The following is a 22,597-nucleotide window of genomic DNA, read 5'->3' on the forward strand; positions in this document are numbered from 1 at the left end:
TAATAGCCACTGATGGACCTCTGCTCCATATGCCTATCTAATTCCCTTTTGAAGCCGTCCATGCTTGTAGCCGCCACCACTTCCTGTGGCAGTGAATTCCAAGTGTTTATCACTCTTTGGGTGAAGAAGGACTTCCTTTTATCCGTTCTAACCCGACCGCTCAGCAGTTTCATGGAGTGCCCACGAGTTCTTGTATTGTGAGAAAGGGAGAAAAGTATCTCTTTCTCTACCTGCTCTATCCCATGCATAATCTTATAAACCTCGATCATGTCACCCCTCAGCCGTCATTTCTCCAAGCTAAAGAGCCCTAAGTGCTTGAACCTTTCTTCATAGGGAAAGTGTTCCAACCCTTTTATCATTCGAGTTGCCCTTTTCTGTACTTTTTCCAAAGCTATAACATCCTTTTTAAGGCCTCGCAATTCTGGGTTTAAATTAAGGGCAGGAAAGTACCAGCTGGATAGTAGGAAAACCTTTTTATGGTAAGAGTTGTTCAACAGTGGAACCAGCCACCTAGGGAGGTAGTGAGCTCCCTCTCACTGGCAGTCTATAAGCAGCGGCTGGACAAATACTTGTCAGGGATGCTCTAGGCCAGGGGTGGCCAAACTGCGGCTCAGGAGCCACATGCGGCTCTTTCACACATATTGTGTGGCTCCTAGCAGGGCGGCTGGGAAAGGGAAGGGGAGGCATGCTTCCCCAATCGGTCTTCCCTTCCCCAGCCAGTGTTCCCCTCCCTGGGTAAGCTCGAGGTGTGGGGGAGAGGAGAAAGAAAGCAACTTTAACTTTAAATGTGTTCTCAAAGCTCCCCTCCCCCACCAGCCAGCTTGGAGAAGGCATTTGTCTCTTTAAACCCCTTCTCCAAGCCAAGCTGGCTGGCATGGGGGCGGCGGTTGGAGAACACATTTAAAGTTGCTTTCTTTCCACCTCTCTCTCTCTTTCTCTCTCTTAGACAAATAAATATCATTGGACAAATAAATACCATTATCAATATCTGTTTTTACCTTTTCTTTTTCTTTTTTGCAGTCTCACTTAACGTTATTAAAAAGCAAATGTCCATATCTTTCAATAAAAATGTGAGTGTGATATTTGTTCATGTCTTGCTGCTCTCAAACACCTGACATTTATTCTATGTGGCTCTTACGTTAGGCAAGTCTTAGTCTTGCTCTAAGCTAATTCTGCACTGAGCAGGAGGATGGACTAGATAACCCATGTGGCCCCTTCCAACTCTGTGATTCTATGATTCTTTGAGTCTTGTTGCCTGCTAAGTCTCCAAATGAAGTTTTGTTGCTGCAATTCTGCTCCGCATTCATGGTACCTGTCTGTGAGCGATGGAGGGTTGCCCCCACCCAAGCTAGCTGTGCAAGCCAGACGGCTGAATCCAGAATGATACTGGGCACCTACACAAGTAAATACATAAATGTGATGATAGGTGAATTTCTATGACAAGAACAACACTCCAAGATTAAATGCATAATCAGGACCTCGAGAACCTGGCACTGAGCATCAGCCCAAATCTTCAGTTAAATCGTAGATCCTGGTCATACAGCTGTCTGTCCCGCTTCTCTCCCCCACTGCATGGCTCGCGCACGCGCACGCACCAAAGCAACCCACAGACCCAAGGTTTGTAACAGAGACACTAAAGCATCTCCAGCTGGAACATCTGTTCAAAGTGATTTCCGTTCCACCAGCCACATCAAAGCAGGCCTCCCGTGAGTTATGTGCCGAACATCACAAGTGGGATTAAAATCATGTTTAATAGTTTGATATGCCATAAACTATTTATACTGCCAGAGCCCACTGGCTGTATGGAAATTCACATCCTGCCTGCCAGAAAGGAGCAGAGTGAGGTTACTCCTTCTCCAGACTCCTCTGCCAGCATTCACAGCTTTCCCCCTGCTATGCTAACGCTTCTTAGCAAGTCTTTTGCTTATTTTCAAGGAGAGAGAGAGAGAGAGTGGGGGTGGGGGTGGTAAAGGATTGTTGTTTTGAGTCGGAGGTGTGAAGGAGAGCAGTAAGTGGAGTTGGGGGTAGGAACAGGGGTTCAGTAAGGGGACCCCAACATTGCAGACAATAACAGTTGTTTGTAATTGGGGAGTTTTAATTGTGGAGTTTGGACTGATGGAGTTTTTGCATGCAAGGAATATTTGTGGCCTTGGTGTCTTCAGAAGGATTTGCTGATCAGTCACAGTTGTTGAGAGGTCTGCCATGCTCCTTTCAGCTTCCGCTCTAATCTCGATGGACATTTTGTTAGGGGTGGGGGATCGCAGGGCCTCTGCTTGGAACTGAGAGAAGCAGCAAGGCAGATAAGGGACCAAAGGAGATTGCCTTGCTTGTGCAGAATGGAGAGCGATATGCACACAACCCAGGACAACAGAGCGGATGCAAAAGAAGATACAGGGGGAAATGCAGAGCCGCTGGGAGGGAGAAGGAAGGACACTTGCCTGGCCAGCTAGTTGTAAAAAATTGCATTGATTGCTTGCAGCAGAAATACGATGCATATTTAATCAAGCCTGATGTAAACGGAAGGGATATGAAGGGGCTGTGAAAAGATGTCTAAGGAATGGGGGGGCTTATGTCCTCCAAATAATTGAATTGGTTGTTTTTTTAAAAAAAAAAACTAATTCCTCTGAGTCCACACATCAGGGAGGCTTCCCACTCAGAGGTCATTTCGGGGGGGGAACGCGGGGGAATGCAATTCCCCCGGGTGAGGTGCAGGGGGCGGGGCACATGACGAAGCCCCGCCCCCTGCTTCCGGCCGTTCCGCTTCCAGCCCTCATTCAGCCAGGAGGAGGCAGGAGAAGAGGGAGGGAAAGTTGCTTCCTCCCCGCCTCTCCCCACCCCTGCCTGCCTGGGGCCAGGGAGGGCCTTGGCGGGGCTTCCTCGCACTCACGCTGGCCTTGCAGGTCACCGCCGGGCCCCTGATGTCAGGGGGTGTGGCATATGCTAATGAGTTATGCTAATGAGTTCCCCTAGCTCTTTTTCTACAAAATGACCCCTGTTCCCACTATGTCTCTGCATGAGTTTTTGCTCTGTCATTCCCAAGCTTTGCTCAGGAAGGTAATTACCTGCACTCAGAGGAAGCTATCCATTGTACCTCTGTATGGCTTACTGATCTGAGCTCACCTTCTTCCAATCAGGAGGCACACACAAGAATGACTCATCCACAAGCATGGCAGTGAGGCTTTTCTGAAAGCAGGTCGTGTCAGGGTTTCACCCCAGTCCAGGGATGGGAGTTAAACCGAGCATTCGGCAACAATTAAACAAACCCCAGGAGAATGTCTGTACACTCTCCAGGCTTTGCCAGTAGTCACTGCCACCAGGATCTCTCACAAAAGGTCCCCACCAAAGATCAGGAGCAGAGATCCCAACTCCTGCCTGGTTTATAGGACTTAACAACTTTACCAGCTCTGTACCAGGGCTGCAAACAATTAATTAACACAGTGGTAGCCTCCTTAGGCAAACGGCTTAGACACAAGATTCAGTCTTAGAAATCAGGTTGCAACAGAGGAAACAAGTCCAGATAATATTGATTATATACTATCTTTATTCAGTGCAAAAGCATGCATATAACATGAGACTAGCAAAAGGTAAGAAAACAATTGATATCTATAGTTTGTTCAGCTCTAACTACACAATAGAGGTATTCCATAGTTACCAGGCTTTTAGAGGTATCCGATGGTTCAGTGTGCAAATATTTCAAGATCTCACCAGGGAATCTTGAAAAGGAACCCCATGGTGCTGTGGGCAGCTAAGTCCAGCTTGGCTGCCTAGTAGTAAAACTCCATGTTAGCAGCACAGTTGACAAGCAAGCAGCCAGTCCAAAAGAACTCTCTGTTTCCAGAGAGGAACTCCTTTTTTCCCATATGGATTATTGCAATTATACCCCTTCCGTCACCACAGGGTATGGCCATTACCCAATAGTGAGAGAGTGGGAAGGCGTGCCCAATCTCTGGTTACCATGCGTTGCCAGGCAAGGTATATTTTGATTGGCTAGGAGTTGGGAATCCTGTCTGCAGTTCAGGTACTCCAACTCCAGCCTCTTCAAGTGTCCATGTGTCATGTCGGGGAATGCTTTTGATGTACTAATGTACTGGGCATAGCTCTTTCCCATGCTTGGGAAGGCGCCTGCATGTCTCTCTGCCCCAGCAAAAGTGTCAAAGTGTCTTGTATGAGGCCTGGCCATTTGGTAGGCCGTCTGCTCAAGTGACAAAAGTCACACAGAAGTATCACCAGCTAAGTCCATCTGGCCCAGGCAGGAAGAATTCAGAAAAGACTTTTTCTGTACAGGTAGCTTTTGCACTTTCACCTTACAGAAGTTGCCTTTGAAGGTAGAGGAATGACTAAGACTTTTAATATTAATTCAGGATAAAACAGCATGCTTTGGCTCTTGGACGTTTGAGACATGCTGCCTCAGGTCCGATAACAGTCAGCCAACCACAACAGGCATTCTCCACGAGTGGAAGAGGCTAAGAAGCTGAGCCAAGCAGACTCGATAATTCAAATTCATTACAAACAGCCAGGCAGGAATTATCAATTGTAACCGAGCAGAATTACATTACGTTGAATGATCATTTATGCAAATTGCGCTCTATTTCTGGTGGGGAACGCTTGGGCATGCCCGCTACCAGATCATTAGAAAGCACAATTCCATTTGCAAAGGGAAGATCAAAGACTTTCATTCATTCTTATTGTTAATCTATTTTGGGAAAGGGGGGGGAACACTTTTAAGAGCAAAGCAGAGCCTGTTCGCTTTTAATATCCAAAGAGAATCCTTCTGAAAATCCTAAGCACCTCTACCAAACTATCAAACAATGGGGAAGCTACTAAGGAGAAGTGTGATTCATACTTAACAACGGAAGGTGATTAGCTGTTGTTGTCTAACAATGGGGAAGCATCAGGAAGCCTACAAATGAATTAGGAGTAAGCTATATATCTCAGGGGCTGTTAAGGCCCCCGTGTCTCATTTGTATTCCAAGCTGTGCCTGTCTTTATTGTCATTTGGATTGCACATTTCAAAATGAGATTAGGGTAAATTGAAAATACCTATAATTTCTCATCGTACTTTCCCAGCCAAAAGGCAGGTGGCTGCACTCCCAACAAAGCACGGATCTGGCTGTGGGAAAGAAGCTCCGGCCACTGTAAGGAGGTTGGAGCCCAGCAGTGAACAGCTGATTACATCACAGCCCGCTGCTTCTCCATTATTTGCTCACTCCATTCCACCCACCCAGCTCGCTTTGAGAATTATTTACACCAGTGTCATCGCTGACCCCACCTTCCTATCTCTGCCTGAGGCTCCGGAGAGTTGTCCGCTTGTTGGAGTAAACAGTACTGAGATGGATCAAAGCTTTGATGCAAATTAAAGAACCTTTGCCTGTTCATCATGCTGAAAAAATGAAATGAGAAGCAGAAGATACCTTGTGATGACTTTCCTGCCCTGGAACTCACATAGAGGCACTCTCTGGAGCAGGGGAAAGAAAGAAAAGAAGGAAGGAAGGAAGGAAGGAAGGAAGGAAGGAAGGAAGGAAGGGCATGGCTTCCCTTTGCTTCCCCAGCCGCCCTGCCGGGAGCTGCACAATATTTGTGAAAGAGACGCATGTGGCTCCTGAGCCACAGTTTGGCCACCCCTGGCATATAAACTACTGTTGCTTTGTTTTTACTTTGTTTTGTTTCATTTTTTGGATGTAATGTATGTTGATTGTGTGGCTCACCTCTTTTAAAATAGATGAGAGAGATGGAAGAATCCAGTGATTGGACTATGATGTTCAAAGGATATATTTGGTTTACAAGGCAAAGTAATCAGAACAAAGAATATGTACACTTGTGTTTTTAGCTGTGAAGTGTTCAAAGAGCTGAATCTTGGTCTGTGTAGTAAAATGACTCAACAGGCAAGTAGCCTGGACACATCAACCAGTATTGTGCTGGCCATCTTCCTCTGCATGTCTGGCCAAATGAGATACTTGCACCACCATGACAAAAACATCATATACTGATTATGTATTTTTGGGACATAGCCTTTCTTCTTCTTCTTCTTCTTCCTGAAATGTACAAGAGTTACTATTAGATATGCTATGGGGGGTGAGGAACAGCAAACTGTTTAGAATGTTGGAGGCAAGACTCAAGCAATGCAGCCAGTGGATAGGGACAGATTTTGAGTGATACACCAGGGCACCAACCAATTCCGGAGCGTGTGGAATGTTCTAGAGAAGTGCCACCACCATTCGGCTTTTATATATAAGGGAGATGTGCAGTAACATTTAATCCAGTCTGGCCTCTCCCATTCCCGGGCAAGAGAACATCTTTTCTTCGCAGCAGCTCTTTTGTCCAAAACAGTGGCCTTTGCTCAGTGTCATACTGTTACAGTTTACATGCAGAGATGTTTAATCCAGCCCAGGATTTCCCATTTCTGCACAAATCAAAGTTTTTGAGGGGGCTTCCTTTCTTTACACAACACACTGATTTCAGAATGACACGTTAGCTTTCATTCCAACATGGCCAGTCACTTCACGATGTCCCCGGACGGGCTCCCCAGTCCTTCTGCTTAGGTCAAGAGGTGACTTTGTCATGCAGAAGGACAGGTGGATCATGAATAATTTACAGCCTCTGAGTGACAAGCTCAAGGACTCGGAGCAGGCGTCTGCCTCCCCCGACTCACTGCCATTTTCTGCGCTCACACCTTCTACAGATCCACGCCACCATTTAAGGTCGGAATCCTGAGTCGCCCCACACCGAGGAGTGATAGCTCTGCCCAATCCCATGATTAACATTCATGAGAAGCAGATGGCAAGTTGGCCATCCAGAATGGCTCTTTCTTCATCTGCCTAGTAAAAAGGTTGGGCAAGATGTTTGATTGCAACTTAAGCAAAGTTGCAGAGACATTCACCAACTTTTGATTGCAGAAGTTCCATGGCCCAAATGGGCATGCAGGTCATACATCCTCTGATGTGGACCTTCAGTCTCCTAGCATCTCCTAGTCAGTTTTGGTGCAGTGGTTAGGAGCGTGGACTCTGGGAGAACTGGGTTTGATTCCCCACTCCTCCACATGCAGTTGCTGGGTGACCTTGGGCAAGCCACAGTTCTCTCAGAGCTGTTGTCTCAAGAGGAGTTCTCAAAGAGCTCTCTTAACCCCATCTTCCTCACAGGGTGTCTGTTATGGGGAGAGGATGGGAAGGAGATTGTAAGCCACTCTGAGACTCCGAGTGAAGGTTGAGGTATAAATCCAATTTCTTCTTCTTGTTCTTCTTCAATCATAAATTAATTTTAATGATAAAATATCCTAAAATGCCCCAAATATTTTATTTTTTATAATTTATACCCCACTTTTCTGCCCTCATGAGGGCCACCAAGGAGGCTAATGAATTAAAACCTACATAATAAAATCACGTCTTAAAAAACATTAAAACCAACAAAAAACACACAAAACCTGAGTCAAAATGCACACAAAGGCATAAAAACAACTATTAAAACACTGGGAGGGAAGGAGGGGTCACTGAGGGAACGCCAAATAAAACAAAAAGTGTCTTCACCCACAGGCAGAAGATGGAAACTAAAGGGGAGAAAGTTTCAGAATCTTGGTGCCATGATCACGAAGGACCTCTCTCATGTTGCCCCCTGCCTAATCAGCGACCAAGGATCATACAATACAAAGTAGGGTTCCCAAATGTGAAGTTTCAGAATCTTGGTGCCATGATCACCAAGGACCTCTCCCATGTTGCCACCTGCCTAATCAGAGACCAAGGATCATACAATATAAAGTATACTTCTATGAGGAAACCCCCCCTCCAAAAAAAGAGATTTAAAAACCTTTCCAACAACACTTCTGAAAAGGTGAACCAAGGGCAACAGTTCTCAAGGAAATTGTTCCACAGCAGCAGAGCCCATTTTCTGATGACAGACATTTATAATACATATAGAGATAGTGACTGAAGCAGGGCCTGGCTTGAAGAATGGAGATGGGGGGAAGGTTATACAGCAGGTCAGATGGTGCCAATCAGTTTGTGTCCATCATCTCAATTATCCACTTATAACTGCAAGGTGGGTAACACATGCCTGCTATGGGAGTTTCCCTAACTGATGGTAGTTGTGGGGAACGGGAGAAGGCACCATGGAGGAGCTTGTCCTTAAAGAGCCAGCGCAGCAGCTAATTGGCAGCATCTTAAGGTGGCTCAGCAGGTAGGGTTGCCAGATCTCCCCCTGGCCACCAGGTTGCCAAATCCAGGTTGGGAAACTCCTGAAGATTTGTGGGAGGGGAGCCTGGCGAGGACACGAACCTCAGTGGGGTGCAATGCCACAGACTCCACCCTCCAAAGCATCCTTTTTCTCCAGGGGAACTGGTCTCTGTAGTCTGGAGATGAGCTGTAATTCTGGGGGGGTCTCCAGGTCCCACCTAGAGGTTGGCATCCCTATCAGCAGAAGCTGGAGTTGGGTCAAGGCTTTGGCAGTGGGTGGAGTGGCTCATGAGCATTCACAAAGGAAGGCCTCCTCCCAGGTTAGCCAGGAGCGGTGGAAGGGCATGTGTGGCATGCCATGCCAGCTTCAAAAGGGCCATGGAGGGAACCAGTATGGATGCCCCTGGCTGTACACTCCAAGCTCCACAGGAAGAAAGCTGACAACAGTAAGAGGGTTTTTTGCTAAACCCCTCCTCCCCCCCCCCCCCAGTTACTGGGGGTGGTGGCTGGCAGTGCATGGTCAGTGGAAGAAGTGGGACTTCCACCCTTTCTAGTCTCCCTCAGCATAGTGGGGGAAAGTGCTGTCAAGACACAGCTGACTTACAGCGGCACAGTCAGGTTTTCAAGGCAAGAGACAAGCAGAGGTGGTGTGCCATTTTTTAAAAAAACATAAGTTTTATTAGTTTTCCAATTGATACAATTACTAACAGTTATGCAGCTGCATATGCCAAAAACAAGGATTACAAAAGAAACTTTACATTAAAAAAAAACAGAGCAAGCAAACAAACATGTAGGTAAGATACATTGCATACATTAAACCTAGTCATAAGTTGCCTTGTGTGAAGGTGTTGGTTGAAGTATAAAGGTAAAGGTTTCCCTTGCTCAAAAGCCAGTCGAGTCCGACTCTAGAGTTGCGGTGCTCATCTCCGTTTCAAAGCCAAAGAGCCAGCGCTGTCCGAAGATGTTTCCGTGGTCATGTGGCCGGCATGACTAAACACCAAGGCGCATGGAACGCTGTTACCTTCCCACCGAAGTGGTACCTATTTATCTACTTCCTGCCCAAAAATAGCCCTGGTTATGCAGCTGCCTATGCCAAAAACAAGGATTCCAAAAGAAACTTTACATTAAAAAAAAAACAGAGCAAGCAAACAAACATGTAGGTAAGATACATTGCATACGTTAAACCTAGTCATAAGTTGCCTTGTGTGAAGGTGTTGGTTGAAGTATACTGTGGTAGTAAATCATAGGTGCAGATTTACAGTAGCTAGGCATTAAGCATTCTGTGAGTGGCATGTTGGTTGCAGGATGCAGAGACACCTAGTGTGTGTTAAGAGAGAAGTATGGTTAGATGTACTGGATTGCATGGTTGGCAGTCATTTGTTGTACCATGGTCCAGAAATGGGAACCATTTTTCCATAAAATTGGATAGTTTAAGGTACATTTCTGACTGTTGGATGCGATCAGTAATTTTTTCCATGATGCAGTGATCCCAAACCTTATTGAGCCAACAAGAACGTGTTGGCGCTAAGGGAGATTTCCATTTGGAAGCAATTGCACCTTTCGCCGCTACTAGTAGACTGGTTATTAGTTCACGTCTAATCTTTGGGATATTTATGTCATGCCACATATCTAGGAATATTAGTTCCGGTGTGAGCGGGATTAAGTAGCCCATGTGCCATTAACTGCCTCTACGCAGCAACCTCAACTTCCTTTGTGGTCTCCCATCCAAGTACTAACCAGGGTCGACCCTGCTTAGCTTCCAAGGTCTGGTGAGATCAGGCTAGCCTGGGTCATCCCTGTCAGGGTATTTATTATTGGCTTTATTTATCCTTTACCTTTCTTCCCAGTGGGGACCCAGATTGGCTCATATCATTCTCCTCTCCTATATTGTATCCTCACAATGACTTAGTGAGCCATGTTTGGCTGAAAGTGTGTGACTGGACCAAGTGGGGATCAATGTTCCCTCTAAGCTGTGGAGTCTTGTGAGCAAAAACGTTACTTTGGCCCCTGCCACACGGCAGGGAAAAGACGTGGCGAAAAAAGCCGCGCCAAAAAGAAACGGTTGCCGCGCTCCGTTCCTCCCCGGCACGATCAGATGCCGGGGAGGAAGATACGACTTGGAGGGGGAGGCTGCCGTACTGCGCATGCTCGAGCATGCGCAGTACGGCAGGGGGCCGGGGGATGCAACGGCGGCAAGACGCGCCGCCGGTCCCACGGCCGGGATGAGGCGCCTCAACGGGATGAACCACCGAAGGTAGGTGGTTCATCTTTGAGGCGCTTCATCGGGGGAAGGGCCGGGTTGGAGGCAGGAGCACGACGCCAGGCAGATGTTGCCGTGGGAACGCGCCCGTCTGATGCGCATCAAATCCGGCCCGCTCCCGGCTCAAACTGCCTCGTATGAACGGGGCCTCTGTGAGCTACTGCCATTAAAGTTGTGAGCAAGCAATTTAGCTACTGCATAAATTAGTTTGCTCTGTTAGCCTTCCTGAGCTAAGACAAAAATGTGTGAGCCAGAGGCCAAAAAACTGTGAGCTAGCTCACACTAACTCAGCTTAGAGGGAACCTTGGTGGGGATACAAACCATCTGGGTCTCGCGGATCCATGTCCACTGCAAGCTAAAAATGTACTAAATAAATATGTGTCCTGGTTTTATTTCTCTTTTTTTGCTGTGCCTATTTCAGTGGCGTGGGCTGTTTTGTAAGTTGGTTTTGAAGGGGTGGGAGGAACCCGGATATAATCCTTTAAATAAATACATGCGCTCTCTGCTTACCTTCTATTGTCTAAAAGACAATCTCCAACTCAGATGAGAGGGGGTTTTGTTGTCTTTTCCTTCTCTTTCTCTTTTCCATTTTAACTTGCTTTTCTTTCCTTTTGCACCAGTTGTAGCTTAAATGTTTGTCTTGTTACCAAAGAGAGAGAGAGAGAGAGAAACAGAAAAATGAGCAAGAGTCTTAAAAGCTGAAAGGCCCAGAACACCAGTAAGGACTTGGCAGAGATGGTGAGGCTGATGAAAGAGAATAAATGCCACTTTCAAATTAGCAGATGCCCCCCCAAACCATTATACAGTGCAATGTTAAATGGGAGCAGTTCACAGCAGCACATTTCATTTCCTTAAATGAGACATACAGCCAGTCTCTGTTTTGATGGGGGATGTTACATGCACATTGAATTCAGGGTGGTGGGAGAAGATCCCACCGGTGGCGTGGTTGGAATTGTACTGGAGGCAGTGAAAGAACCTAATGGATGGTCTTGATTTGATGCTATTTTCGCATTTGCATGCATTTATGGTGAAGCAATGGTTGGGTCTAACCATGCAATCCTACAGCAGTCTAAATGTGCAATTCTGTGGAGAGTTACTCCACTCTAAGCCCCTTGACTTAAGATCATAAGGAGACCCCTCCTGGATCAGACCAGTGGTCCATTTAGTCCAGCTTCCTGTGTCACACAGTGGCCAATCAGATGCCTTGGAGGACTAAAAGGCAGGGCATAGAAACCAAGGCTGTTTCCTGTCTTGTGAGCTCCAGCTGCAACATGCATTGCATGTCGCTTTACATGATTTGCGTTTCTTTTAAGTGGGTAAATACTGATGACAATGAACACGGTTATAAGTAAATGCAAAGGACTCTAGATCCCTGAATTTCGGGAAATGAGGTTGATTTCTAGCTTGAGGAACCATCTGGAACTATATACTATTAATCCAGAACCTTCTTTGATCATATAAGAAATAATAAAAACCAGCAGGGTGGGCTGGTCAACTCCAGTCCCTAGAGGCTAATCCTTCTTCAGTAGGTGTTTGTGATAACACCGTCTTGTGATCCAGGCAAGTATTTCAGACTGCTCTGGTCAACTGCATTTCAGTTAACTCCAGGACTTCTTGTTCAGTCGCACAGCCAAGGCCGACTCTTTGCAACCATGTGGACCACATCATGCCAGGCCCTCCTGTCTTCCGTCATTCTCCCAACTTTGCTTAATTTCATGTTTGTTGCATCAATAACACTGTCTAACCATCTCATCCTTTGCTGTCCCCTTCTTCTTTGACCTTCAATCTTTCCCAGCATCAGGGTCTTCTCCAGTGAGTGCTCCCTTCTCATTTGGTGGCCAAAGTATTTGAGTTTCAGCTTCAGTATCTGGCCTTCGAGGGAACAGTCAGGGTTGATTTCTTTTAGGATTGACTGATTTGATCTCCTTGCAGTCCAAGGGACTCTCAAGAGTCTTCTCCAGCACCATAATTCGAAAGTATCTATTCTTCGGCGCTCGGCCTTCCTTATGGTCCTACAGTGGACTATATGGAAATTCTAGAAGGAAGTTTGTTCAGTTGTTGCTGTAGCTTTGTGCAGGGAACCATGCTATTAATCATTGTGTGTGTGCTGCCTCCGGGGCCCTTGTCTCCTGGATACAACACCTGGCCAGATTCCAATCTAATTGGCCAGATTACCCTACCAGTTATTCCTGGGCTCGGTGAGACTACTACTGCCCTTAGTTCAGTCTCCTTCTAGTCGTCTTATTCCTCCACCTTTCCTTTCCAGCTCCAGCTTCATTCTGTAGTTTCTTTGGGGCTTCTTAATTTTGCCCACCACTTTCCTTGTGACGCAGTGACCTCATCTTGGGAGAGATACACCGCTAATCTCAGAAGAGGCCTCTCGATCTTAGCCTTGACAATGGTGTGGTCTTCAGAAAGATCGTCTCTGATGAAATGGAAAACAAACTTAACTGGGTGTGTGTGCATGTTTATTCTTCCTAACCTGCCCACCAGCAGGCCACATGGATTGTTGTATCTCAGTTGGCGAAAGGTGCCAAGTGGAACATAATGGAGCAACCGCCTCCAGCAATCGTGTCAGCCAGAACACAACGCCCCCCAACCTGCCCTATGTCGTGCGTCACCTCTGGTGACGCAGCTTCGGTGAGCAGGGTTTCCCCCAGGGCTGATTTCCGTTGCATCGGAAATCGGCCCTCCAAAGCGGGGGATTCCCCCGATTTGGCAACCCTAGAATGGTGTGGTCTTCAGAAAGATCATCTTTGATGAAATGGGAAACAAACTTAACTGGGGTGTGTGTGGATGTTTATTCTTCCTAACCTGCCCACCAGCAGGCCACATGGATTGTTGTATCTCAGTTGGCGAAAGGTGCCAAGTGGAACATAATGGAGCAACCGCCTCCAGCAATCGTGTCAGCCAGAACACAACCGGGAACAGGAGCCAGGCTGGCTCAGACAGTACAGAGGGAACAGATCTGTGAAATGACAAGCGCCTCCTGTTTCAATTTTTTTCTGTGTGACATATTAATCTGCCGCATAGGAATGAGACCTCTTTTCACCAGCGGCAGGGGTTTCTCTGCAGCATCTGGCCAGCCTGGCCAAAGGGCTGCCCTTTGAAACGGCTGTACCTGGTTCACAAGGGAACAGAACTCCTTGGAATGGCCAGAGACAGCTTGTCATTAGGCAACGCTCACACACTGACAATTCAAGCATGGGTTTCCGATTTGACATGGGGAGGAGCCGTGGCTCTGTGGCAGAGCATCTGCTTGGCATGCAGAAGGTCCCAGGTTCAATCCCTGGCATCTCCAGTTGAAAGGATCAGGTAGCAGGTAATGTGAAAGACCTCTGAGACCCTGGAGAGTCACCGCCATAGAGTAGACATGACTGACTTCAATGGACCAAGTGTCTGATTCAGTATAAGGCAGCCTCATGTGTTCATATTATGGACACTCTACAGCAATGCTCTCGCTAAGCTGTAGAATCTCGTGAGCAAAAATCTGGCCTTGCAGGTCCACTGCCAGGCCCCTCATGGGACTCGGCAGTGGAGCTGCAAGGCCGGCGCTGGCGGCCGGGACCGTTGGGGGCGATGTGTGTGGCCTTATGACACACTTCCGGTGATGTCAGGGGGTGTGGCATATGCTAATGAGTTATGCGAATGAGTTCCCCTAGCTCTTTTTCTACGAAACGACCCCTGCTTAAAGGGAACACTGCTTTACAGTGAATTCATTCCCTCCCATTTTCTTTTGCAACAATCCAATGAAGTGGACTAGTCCGAGAGGGATCCCAGATCCCAGAGTAACCAGATGAGCTTCATGACCAAGTGAAGATTTGTATCCAGGTCTGAGTTCAACCACTACTATGCTACTGTCCACAAAAGGAAAGTACAATAAACGTGTCTGAACGCATGTCGTTGTCCGAGTCCTCCATGCGGCGAACCCAGTACTTATGTTTGACACCCCTGTTCTAAATGCTTATGTGGATAGAGTTATTTTTCATAGGGCAGCATTCACACATGAGATTCCTCCACCCTGCCCCATGCATTCTGATCAAGAAAAGTTGTGCTGTTGGGCTCCTGTTGCAAGCACAGTTCAGCTCTTTTGATGCGAGGTCCAGTCTTTCTCCTGCTCTTATTAAATCTTTGTGTCGATAAAGCCTTTGTGGACACACACGGGTAGAAAGACAGAGGGACCTTGCTAACAAATGACCTTTCCAAGGTCAGTCAGAGAAAGAAATTTCAGGCTGAGAAATAATTGCTCCCAAACCTGCACTAACCTTAAAGCCATCTTTCCCTCTCAAAAATGGGATTTCACTTTGGAGACACAAGACTTCTGGCACAATAAGGTCAAACAGGGGTGCTGGTTGGTTAGGACACAGCCATTTGTCACAGGAACAGGACAACATCTGGAAGCAATGCATCAGAAAGGTACAATTCTGTCCTCAGAGGTCCAATAGCTAATGGATTTGCTGTTGTCTCCTTGCAGATCCACCTCATGTCAATCTGTCGGTGGAACCTCAGCCTGTCCTGGAGGACAACACCGTGAAGTTTCACTGCTCAGCCAAAGCCAACCCAGCCGTCACCCAATACAGGTAAGATTAGCTGCTTGGGTATAAGTGCTTTATGGAGCCCGCCACCAGAAAACTGCTTGTATCAACAGTGTTATTTGATATTTAACTGCCTGGGGCTGCTGCCTTGAACTTCACTGAGCTGACTCATTTGTTGCGTAGATGGAGCATTTGTCCTGATGAAAGTATGGCTGTCTACAAAGAATGCTCTGCTACCTGTCGGCACAAATAGCAAGGAAATATAAGGGTGTGGCAAAGTGGGGTGTTGCTGCAGTGGCAAGAGATGCGATCCCATGACCAAGGTCAATCCTAGGAGTAGCAGGGGCGTATGGCCCAATGGTCAGGGCAACATGTCAGAGGAAGGGTTTGTCTTAGAGCTCATTCAGCTGTTCCCAAGCAGCAGCGAGAGAGGAAGGGGCAGTGCCGGATTTACGCATAAGCTAAATAAGCTACAGCTTAGGGCCTCGCAATCTGCTGGGGCCTCGAATAAAAACACAATATAAAAAATTATTTCAAATATTAAAAAGGCGTATATATTTTAAATTTTTCTGAGACCAGCTGATGTAATTTAAAACAGTAGGGGGCCTCGGGGTTTTGTATAGCTTAGGGCCTCAGCAAGTCTAAATCTGGCCCTGGGAAGGGGGAAGGCCTTCTCTCCCTTCTCAGTTTTATGCTGAGATTGTGCCATTACCAAATAGAGGTAGACCAAAATATTCTTTTGATTACAGGTGTAAAGTTAAATTTCCTTCCTGAGGGTTTTTTTTTATTGGAATACCAAAAAGACCCAGTAGGAAATAATGAGCATAATGAGCTAATCTCTATTTTACATCCTACAGCAAGAAATACGGTTGCTGCCCATTGGAAAAACCTTTTGCCACCCCACATCGATACTTGGTTTAGTCGTATTTGGTCTTATTTTGTTATGGCAAAGGTTACCATTGGCACCAATGTTCCCTCTAAGCTGTGGAGTCTTGTGAGCAAAAATTCTACTTTGTGAGCTACTGCCATTAAAGTTCTGAGCAGGTGATTTGGCTGCGGTATAACTTAGTTTGCTCTGGAGCCCTCCTTCCTGAGCCGAGACAGAAATGTGTGAGCTGGAGGCTAAAAAACTGTGAGCTAGCTAACACTAACTCAGCTTAGAGGGAACACTGGTTGGCACTAGGCAACCATACTCTGAGAAGGCTTATAATAACTTTCTGGCGACCTGGTTCCCACTAATGCAATTTTTGTCTGAACTGGATATCATTCCGAACAACCCAATTTACAAAGATATGATTTTCTTATAGTTTTTGCTTGGCTACCTATTTTCTTTGTTGAAGGCTGATGATGTTTTGATTGGTTTACCTGTATTTAGATGGGGTAGTGCACTGTTTTTCTTGTATGGAATTAAAATTATTTTTTAATAAGAAAGAGGTTATGGGATACCTCCTTACAAATAGACTTTTCTAGAATCTCATACTTCCCGGTAGTGGGAAGCAGATTACAAAATTTTAAAATTCCTAACTATTTCTTCTCATTGGAATTCCTGAAGCATCGAAGAGCTTTCACCTTAGCCTGGCTTAACGTTCTTCCCTCTGCCCTACTTGAGAGGAGATATGCTCAAACTCCATATATATACTGCCTCTGTCCCTGCCAATCAGGTTTGACAGAGACAATTGAGCATGTCTTTCTATATTGCCGTTGCTATCAAGAGATTCAGGAAAAATATCTTGCCCCAATTATGGCACCGTATCTGGGTAGAACAAACCAACTTTATTCTGCTCCTAGCAGATTGTTGTAATGAAATTACTGCCAAGGTGGCAAGACGTTGTGCTCGGGCTATTTTAATAAGGCAGAGGGAAAAAATTAACTTACCCCAATTCAATCCTAAAATATTTTACAAATCTTTAAAAGTCTGTTTATTTGATATTTGCTTGTTTTAAACCCGGCGAAGACGGAGGTCCTGGGCCTAAGTCGGGTTGGTTCGGGTTTGGGGCTCCCTCTCCCGGCCTTCAATGGGGTGCCGCTCGTGCCGGTATCGAGGGTTAGGAGTTTGGGAGTGCTCCTGGACTCCACCTTGATGGAGGCCCAGGTGGCAGCCACTGCCAAGTCAGCCTTTTACCATCTTCAGCTGGCATGGCAGTTGGTTCCTTTCCTTGACCGCAATGACTTGGGCACTGTGATCCATGCAACTGTCACCTCAAGGTTGGACTACTGAAACACTCTCTACATGGGGCTGCCTTTGTCACAAATCCGGAAGCTGCAGCTGGTGCAGAATGCGGCAGCCAGGCTGTTGATGGGTCTCACTAGACGGGACCATGTCCAGCCTGCGCTGAAGGCACTGCACTGGCTGCCTATAGCATACCGGATTCGCTTCAAAGTGCTGGTTCTTACCTATAAAGCCCTTGATGGCCAGGGTCCAGCATACCTAAGGGATCGCCTTTCTCCATATGTTCCCCCAAGAGTGCTACGGTCGGGGTCGCAGCACCTACTGGTGGTTCCCAGCCCCAAGGACATCAAGCTGGCTGCAACCAGGGCCAGGGCTTTCTCGGCGGCGGCTCCTGTCTGGTGGAATGAGCTCCCAGAACAGGTTCGGGCCCTGCGGGACCTGGCGCAGTTCTGCAGGGCCTGCAAGACGGAGCTCTTCCACCAGGCCTTTGCATAGGAGCCGCCGCCGTCACTGTACCACCACCGAGTTGCCATCTTTGACGGTGGATTAGATCTGGAGGTGAGTCGGCCCTGGGCAGATGCCTAGTTAACCGAAGAATGTATGTCGTCAGGTTAGGTTGATGAATGGAACTAATCTTGGATTAAGAAAAATTTAACATCTAGAGCACCGCACTTTACTTAATGATTGTTTTATACTGTTTAATGATTGTTTTTATGTTGTTTTAACTGTTGTTATGGCAATTGCCTCTGTTGTAGCCACCCTGAGCCCGTTGGGGAGGGCAGGGTACAAATCTAATGAATGAATAAATAAATAAATCAATTTTAACTGAGCAAGTCTGGATGTAACCAGTGGGTAGATTGTATATTTGTTTAATTCTGATCTTGGATTGTTAAGTGAACTGAAGTGAAGTGCTATTAGCTTGATATGCTGTCGTTTTGAGAACTGATATATGGAGGGGCTGTGGCTCAGTGGTACAGCATTTGCTTTGTATGCAGAAGGCTGCAGGTTCAGTTCCCCAGGATCTCTGGTTAAAAGATCTCATGGTGAACTAAGACAGATCATGATAAGGAGGGCAGGAAGGGTTGTATCAGCGCTTGGTTCTTGTGTCCCTTTCTTACACATCCAGGGAAATGCTGATCACTAATTTTGGGTCAGGAAGCAATTTTTCTCCAGGCCAGTTTGGCCGGGGATCCTGGAGGGTTTTGTAGAGTTTTTTTTGTTTGTTTTTTTGGTTTTTTGTCATCTTCTGGGTTGTGGGGGGGGGTATTTGTGAATTTCCTGCATGGTGCAGGGGGTTGGACTAGATGACCCTGGAAGTCCCTTCTAGGTGCAGGTCCTGGGAAAGGCCATTTTCTGCCTGAGATGGTGGTAAGTTGCTACCAGCCAGGGTAAAGAGTATTACTGATAAGGCAGCTTCGTGGGTTCTCAACCTTCTTGGTCTCATTCAAAGGGGGAAATGCACGTTCACCCAATGAGGAACTAAAGGATGTGGAAGGTACCCTTTGAATATGATGCAGAAACAAAGGGACAGCACCAGCCACCCTTCTGTCTTCTCTTGCTGATTTTTAAAAAGAAATTTAAATTGGTCTGCCACCCGGGATTGGCACCTGTCAGTACCAGTGATTTTTGTAAACCTTTGTGTGTTGGCTGCAGTTTTATGGAACACTTACTCTGTGATGGTGTGAGCCAAAGAATGGATCATTGTTAGTTTTTTTGATGCATGCAATTGAATAGATGGGGTGCAGAAGTAGGATTGCCTTCTACCTGAATGCAACAGACCTACACCGATTTCCCCAGGCTGAGCAGATGCAGCCAGTTACAGACCTGCCAAATGCTGCAATAGAAATTCTTTGTGTTGATGATGTTGTTATATGGTAATGGGCTCCAATTGTCTCAGCATTGTGGCCGTCTGTGCAGTTTGTTGAAGCTGTGACTGTTCCGTGCTCAGCAGCGACTTCTCGATCCAGCATGTGACGGCTGTTTAGAGAGCCCTGGCAGAAAGCTAGCGGAACCATCTGCTTTGGGACGTTGCGAACAGAACACACACACGTGCCGAGTGAACATTCTATTATGGAGAGGCTTGCTTTATTGCGAGTTTCCCCGCATAATCTTTTACATTTTGAATGCTACCACTTCATTAGCTTCATTTGATTACAACTTCAAGTTTGCTTCTAACAATTGCAGGGGAGCTGGAAGAGGCTGTTAAGTGCTGTTGGTAGGAGACTCCCAAGTTCACTCATTCATCAGGACCTTGATAGGGTTCAGCTATCATGTCACATCAGGTGACACATTCCATAGTTGCTCCCCTGCTCCCATCTATCCAAGGATGGAGCAAAGATGAGCCTGCATCCCTGCTTGCCCAGTACACCTGACCCCCCTCTCCAGACATTGATGTGGTGGCTTCCCGTTCATATCATACATACCATGCACACGTCTAGTTCTTGGAATCAGTTCATATGACAAAGATCTGGGAACTGATCATGTGATTTTAGACTGGGCCTATGCACATCAGACAGTGTGCCATTTGAAATTTAAGAGCCTGCACAAATGCCTGTGGCATCTTCTTAAGTTGACCAGGCACCTGCATTGTGGCTCAAATCAAAACAAAAAGGGGGTATATCTCTGCCTCTCTTGATTATTATGATTTTTGACACCCCGTTTTAAATGTTATTGCTCAAAACAAAGACCTTTTTGATCAGAATTGTGTTATAGATGTTTTACTATGTTAATTTATTGATTCTTGATTATTTACTATGATCCCATATGCTTATGACAGTTTATTGTCACTGTATCTGATGTAATTTTCAATAAAAACCTTAAAAAAACATTAGAACAAGGAATTTAAAAACAGATTGCACCAAATATTGCACAGTCTCCAATACTAGTGCCACTGGATTCTAAATTTGTTTAATCTGGGCCACGTAGAAATGGTGTCTTCAGTGTCTTAAGAGGAGGTTTCAATGCCCACACTTACTGACTTAGATCCCACCAATCAGAGATGGCTTTAAGGTTAGGGAAAGCATTTGGATGCACAATAGGCTGAATGTAGAAATACTAGAGTATTGCATATCCCTTAGTTTTTTGATTGATTTGGGAAACTATCAGTCTCTGCCTGGTCTGTCCTCTGGGTGGGTTTACCTCTTGTCCCAGGAGGGAAAGGATTGCATTATATTGAGGGTGTGGTTTACCATGAGTCCGTGGAAGTCTGACTTCCCCATCTCCCCCCTCCTGCAGCAGCTCAAAATGTTGCTCTTGGGGAAGATCAGAGCTCTGCTGTGGGAGAGGGCAGTCAGCAGAAATCGTCCCCCCTTGCATGTGCAGAAGTTTTAGGTAAGATACAACCTTGTAGATGGCCCCGTTGTGCAACTTTTTCATCCTCCTGGAGGATTTACTGTTAGATCAAGCAATCATATGTCTAAAAGATGTACATTGTACATATAAGAATAATATAAATAGTGTTCTTAAACAACTCAGTAAGAAATGCATGAAAGAACCTAAACATCTTACCGTCACAACATGCAGAAACAATAGCAACCTAAGATGGGCACCCTTGTTCACATTTAGTCAAATACGTTCATTAAATAATGAAATTAAAGTGACATGGATAACTAGAGATGTGGCGTGACCCTTGCCAGTGTAATTACCAGCTGCCTCACATAATTTGAACCGGCTAATTTGAGTGGTTTAGATTTATTGATTTAGATCGTTTAGATTGGTGAGATTTAGAATGATTAAAGGACAGTACACTTTAAGGTAGTTCGCTCAATAGGATGTGCTTTTAAGAAGATTGGTCTAGGCTCTGAGCTGTGATAGCTAAATGGAACCCGCAGATTCAGAGATTGCATATCCCTGAGTACAAAATGCTGGGGACAGACAATAGGGTAGGAACTGTTGCTTTCATGCTGTACTGGTAATCCGGCTGGCCACTGTTGAAAAAGAAAAGAAAACTAAATGGATCATAATTTGATCCAGCAAGGCAGTTCTTTTGCTTTCATGTTTGTGTTCAATTAGAGGTGTCCTACTTCTGTTTTTCATTACATGATAATGAAGTTGTTTGGACCTCTTTGGCATTTGAGATGTAACCGTCATCTTCAGTCCACCCACTGTGTGTGCATGGGGATAATATCTGTTTGTTTAATCTAAGATGGCTGTTCTACTACCCTCTTTATACCCATATATATATAATTGTAAGTGTTGCTCCCATGCGGATCACAAAATCTGCACCGCAGGACTGCTGAGGTCTAGGATATTGATTTCTACGAACTGGGGCAGGGGGCGAGAAACCAAGTTCTCAGAAAAATCCAGTTTGTTACCAAAAAATAGTTTTAGGATAAACTACCAGGGATAAGGGAGCACTCACTGGAGAAGACCCTGATGCTGGGAAAGATTGAAGGTCAAAGAAGACAGAGACAGCAAAGGATGAGATGGTTAGACAGTGTCATAGATGCAACCAACATGAAATTGAGGAAACTTCAGAGGACGGCGGAAGACAGGAAGGCCTGGCGTGATCTGGTCCATGGGGTCGCGAAGAGTCGGACTCGACTGTGCAACTGAGCAACAAACAGGGATAAGAGTGCTGTTTGCAGATATATGTATAATGGAGTATGGACAGAATATTAGACAATTGTTGTGATCCAAAGTATTGGAGCCAGTTTGATGTAGTGATTACAGAACAGTGGCCTCTAATCTGGGAGAACTGGGTTTGATTCTCCACTCCTCCACATGCAGCCAGCTGGGTGACCTTGGGTCAGTCAAAGTTCTCTGAGAGCTGTTCTCTCAAGAGCTGTTCATTCAGAGCTCTCTCAGCCCTACCTACCTCACAGGGTGTCCATTGTGGGGAGAGGAAGGGAATGAGACCGTAAGCCGCTCTGAGACTCCGAGTGAAGGGCAGGGTATAAATCCAACTCTTCTTCTTTTTTTATGAACATGTGGTGGCAATGCCCACTGCAAACAGACAAGGAGGGGAAGTGACAGCTTCCTCAGGATTGCTTCCCTCAGATTATTTAAAGGTAAAGGTTCCCTTGCTTGAAAGCCACTCGAATCCGACTCTAGGGTTGTGGTGCTCATCTCCGTTTCAAAGCCGAAGAGCCAGTGCTGTCCGAAGACATTTCCGTGGTCATGTGGCCGGCATGACTAAAAACCAAGGTGCACGGAACGCTGTTACCTTCCCACCGAAGTGGTACCTATTTATCTACTCGCAATCTCTTGCTTTCGAACTGCTAGGTTGGCAGGAGCTGGAACTAGAGACGGGAGCTCACTCCATCATGCGGCACCCGGGCCTTGAACTGCTGAACTACTGACCTTCCACAGCCTGCAGTTCAGCGTCTTAACCACTTGAGCCACCGCAGCTCAGATTATTTAGAGAACCGCTATTTAGATCATTTTCATACCTCCTCTCCAGGGAACCTGTCTGAGTAGACATTTGTTTCTTCTCCTCTTTCACATGGACACATGAAACTGCCTTATACAG

General features: G+C 46.1%; 1 protein-coding gene across 1 annotated transcript in view; it reads left to right on the forward strand.

Annotated features, from left to right (window-relative positions):
• The window catches only part of KIRREL3 (kin of IRRE like 3 (Drosophila)), a 433,673-nt gene that overhangs the window by 273,180 nt on the left and 137,896 nt on the right, over positions 1-22,597 (forward strand). Inside the window, exon 8 of the mRNA XM_015416357.1 lies at positions 14,897-15,002. Within this exon, the coding sequence (XP_015271843.1) occupies positions 14,897-15,002 (106 nt within the window). The remainder of the gene's footprint in view (positions 1-14,896; positions 15,003-22,597) is intronic.

Source organism: Gekko japonicus, unplaced genomic scaffold, assembly GCF_001447785.1.
Source record: "Gekko japonicus isolate JY-2015 unplaced genomic scaffold, Gekko_japonicus_V1.1 scaffold1163, whole genome shotgun sequence".
In the NCBI taxonomy this organism is placed as follows: Eukaryota; Metazoa; Chordata; class Lepidosauria; order Squamata; family Gekkonidae; genus Gekko; species Gekko japonicus.